The sequence below is a fragment of the Nicotiana tabacum genome, chromosome 19 (genome assembly GCF_000715075.1).
Source record: "Nicotiana tabacum cultivar K326 chromosome 19, ASM71507v2, whole genome shotgun sequence".
NCBI classification, from domain to species: domain Eukaryota; kingdom Viridiplantae; phylum Streptophyta; class Magnoliopsida; order Solanales; family Solanaceae; genus Nicotiana; species Nicotiana tabacum.
In genome coordinates this window covers 105,306,790-105,310,345 of record NC_134098.1, presented here as the reverse complement: position 1 = coordinate 105,310,345, position 3,556 = coordinate 105,306,790, and the positions used below count along the sequence as shown (strand labels likewise).

Below are 3,556 nucleotides of genomic sequence, written 5' to 3'. Positions count from 1 at the left end.
GGGTAAAAGCACTTCTATCTTGGTTGATCCTAAGAGTAGAGTTGGAAAGGTTACAACTATTGGGAGGCTTATGTGTTATCTTGCCTATTTTGTTGGCTGTATAAGCATTGCAGAACACAGTAGGGACCAGCAACTTCTTGAGTCAAATTCACTACGTGAACTAATTAGCAATGCCAAAACAGTACAAACTGACAATTCAAGTTGTGGTGGTATATTTCTGGAGGCTCAGTTTGACAAGTCTAGAAGAGTATCTAGTGTCGAAAAGGAAACGCTTCTCCTTGAAAGATCTCAAGAATTATTATTTTTAGTTCTTGAACAGAATCATCATTGTTTCTATCTTCTCTATGCAGTACCCGCGGAGATGAACAAAAGGTGTAGGTTGGGGGATCCTGAATCATTTGACTACCTCAATCAGTCTTATTGCTATGGACTAGTAAGTGTTACTGGTTCTCATGGCTCTCTTGGTATAAAAAAGGTAATGGAAATTGTTACACTTAGGGTGAAGGAACATGAAGCAACTTTTAGATTTGTGGCTTATGTTTTTTCTCTTGGTAATTTAGAAGTGGCAAAGGGCACTAAATTTGATTCATCAATTCTTAAGATTGATAGACATTGGTCAGCTCTTGACACATATTCAAGTCTTGATAGATTCACTAATACTCCAATATTAGTGTGGCTCTACTCGAACCTTGAGAATAAGGTTACCTTGAGGATAAGGTTCTTTTTGAGGGCGGGAGTATTGTTGTGAACCAAGATAACTCAAATAATGTGTATGGGCCAGATATTTGGACAGAGGCTGTTGGGCTGGGGGCTAAACTGCGAAGAGGTCCAAGATTTAGAAAGCCCAACAAAAGATTTGTGTGGGATCCATGTTAAGGAAGCACGTGACTATGTGAATAAAAGGGGTTATCGTCTGGGTTTGAAGATTAGGCAAATGTTATGTGAAAAGCTCTGTACTTCTCATCTCTTTATGTCTAAGCTTCTCATCTCCTTCTTCTATGGTGTATTTCTGTCCTCTCATCCCTCTATGTTATATATCAATTATCTTTTACTGTTTCATTACAATTTCCAGTTATTTGTAATCCTGTTCAGTGAATCAGTATAGCTAGTTGGTTTGGTTGTTATTCGGTTTGTTTCATTCTCCATTAATTTGCTCTCACAAATGCAACATCTTCTCCATCCAAAATGGTTTCTCTCTTTCCGTACATATTATCAGTAGAGATGGATTTAATTTTTTTAGTTTAAACGGGTGGGATAAACTATCACTTCTTTATATATATATATATATATAAACGTATATCTTTTGAGAATTTTTTTAATATGATGCAACAAGTCAAAGAAAACGCGAGAGAGTTAGCTAAGCCAAAGTAAAACACAAAGCAAAGTCAAAGTTGCCCTTACACGTGTACCTGAACATTTCAAGGCTTCAACCAACTCAGTTATTACAGGGCTAATCTATTCGTATTAATATAATGTCACCTAAACGCTTATAGAAGAAGTGGCGTTTGGCAGCAGCCCAATATTAAAAAAACTTTAGGTTATATACACTAAAATATAATGAGTTTTAATATTAGCAGTGCAAGTTAACCAATTATAGTATATTGTTATTTTAATTTTCAAATTACTTTATTTGGTTTGATATTAAAAGTTATTTGATATTGTAGGTCAATTTAATATTACAAGATAAAAAAATTCATAAATAAAGTTACAATATTACAATAAAGTTATCTGATATAGTTACAAAAGTTCGGTAAATATAATATTCGAGATATTCTTCTGTGGAGAACAAGAAAAGGCAAGAGTCGTGACCCTTAAAATGTGAATAATGCGGGTTTGTAGTTATGACGGCAATTACTTGTCATAATAGATTTAGGAAAAAGATGAAAAGTCAATCTTCCACATTATTTTTGTACTACTTGATATGTTTTTTTTTTGTGGCTTCGAACTTGACATGCTTTTACTACTATCTAGCAACAAGTCGTCCATTATTAAGTGTGGCATTATTAAGACGTCAGCCGTGATTATATATAGTTGGGAGAGATTCATTATCATCATCTAAATGGAGATTGAAATTAAGTGTTAATAATTGCATGGATTGTCACTCAATTTCACTTTATTGCAGCAAAACTCTTGAGCTTGAATATTTGCATTCCGTATTTGCACCAATGACTGGTGATGCATCAATTAAAATGCCAGAGGGTTGAGGATAGTGTTTACTTGCCCCATCTAGCAAAATTTACTCTAATCTTCTCTGTAACTCATCATCATAGGAAAAGTAAAGTATTTGTGATCATACAGAATTGCAAAAACAATTAATAAATCAAGGCAGAGGAATAAGATAATATACAAGTATAGAGCACACAGAATTTCGAAATATGCACTATAGTAACATCTAAGCCATCCCCAGAAACTCCTCATAATGAACAGCAAGAGTATACAAAACTCAAAAGGAAGTTAGATGGGTGTGGAATGGAGAATTGAAACAAAAGGAATATCTAGTAGCAAAAATATCATGACACCATATAATATATATATATCTTAATTAAAGCTTAACCTTTTTCTTGCACCTCTGATCTTGAATTCTCTGGCTAGTAATATTCACAGTGATACTGCAATTCATCTTTACAACCACATGTTTCTTAATCATCCTCAGCAAATTGACCTTCCCACCAACACTTGTGAAGCTATTCATAGTAAGCAAACCAGTGCTTATATCAGCTAGTAAGCTAGGGTGTGACACAATCTTGTCCGTAATAATATCAATCGTTATGTTCATCCTCATAGTCCGACGTGCCTTCGACTTCCCCGGCGGGCCCCGCGCCTCCCCGACCACCGTGTCACGGTAGGAAATTGTGGTGCTTGTGTTACTATACCTAAATGATGCATAATTAGGATTTCTTACTGATACGTCAGCTTTTATTGTCATGTTGGAACCTGGTTTGGGCATGGGTATGGTGCCAGTGTTAACGAGGTCTAATTTATCCACTGTGACACCGTTCATTCTAATAATAGGGTCTTTTATTTTGAACACTGTGAAGATCAAAATGATGATTATTATGGCTAGAATGAGAAGAAGGATAGATACAAAACCACAACATTTGATGCATCTTCTTTTATGAAATCTTCTCTTGTTTAACGCTGTTTCGTCGTCGTCGCTGCTAGGCCGCTCTGATGCTGGAGCTAATGGTCTGACTTGTTCTCTCTCCACCATTTTTATTTGAGTCTTGAAGCTAACTAATTAGGGGAGATATTAAATGGTTATCTTTGAGATATAAAAATTTGGGACTTTTTGTGTTTGTGCTTGTCCTTTATATAATGTATTGTGAATGGAGATGGTGTGTATGCGGCTCATTCTCATGCCAATAATATATCTTGACTCTAAAAAGTCTTTATCTTAACGAATTTCAGTACTAGAAACAGTGAAATGAAAACACATATAGTACAACATATAGAATTCTGATGTCAAACAACAAACAATCTTGAAGTGAATTTTTACCGACAATTGTATGAAATTGCATGCTTTGTATTTCATGGTGGTCAGGTAACTAACCCATTA

At 35.2% G+C, this 3,556-nt stretch overlaps 1 protein-coding gene across 1 annotated transcript; it reads right to left on the bottom strand.

The window, feature by feature from the left end:
- Positions 1-2,270: 2,270 nt before the first annotated feature.
- Positions 2,271-3,323, bottom strand: LOC107761875 (late embryogenesis abundant protein At1g64065). Its single transcript, XM_016580166.2, has one exon. It carries the CDS (start codon positions 3,209-3,211, stop codon positions 2,543-2,545), a length of 669 nt encoding a protein of 222 aa, XP_016435652.1. The 5' UTR covers positions 3,212-3,323; the 3' UTR covers positions 2,271-2,542.
- Positions 3,324-3,556: the final 233 nt, after the last annotated feature.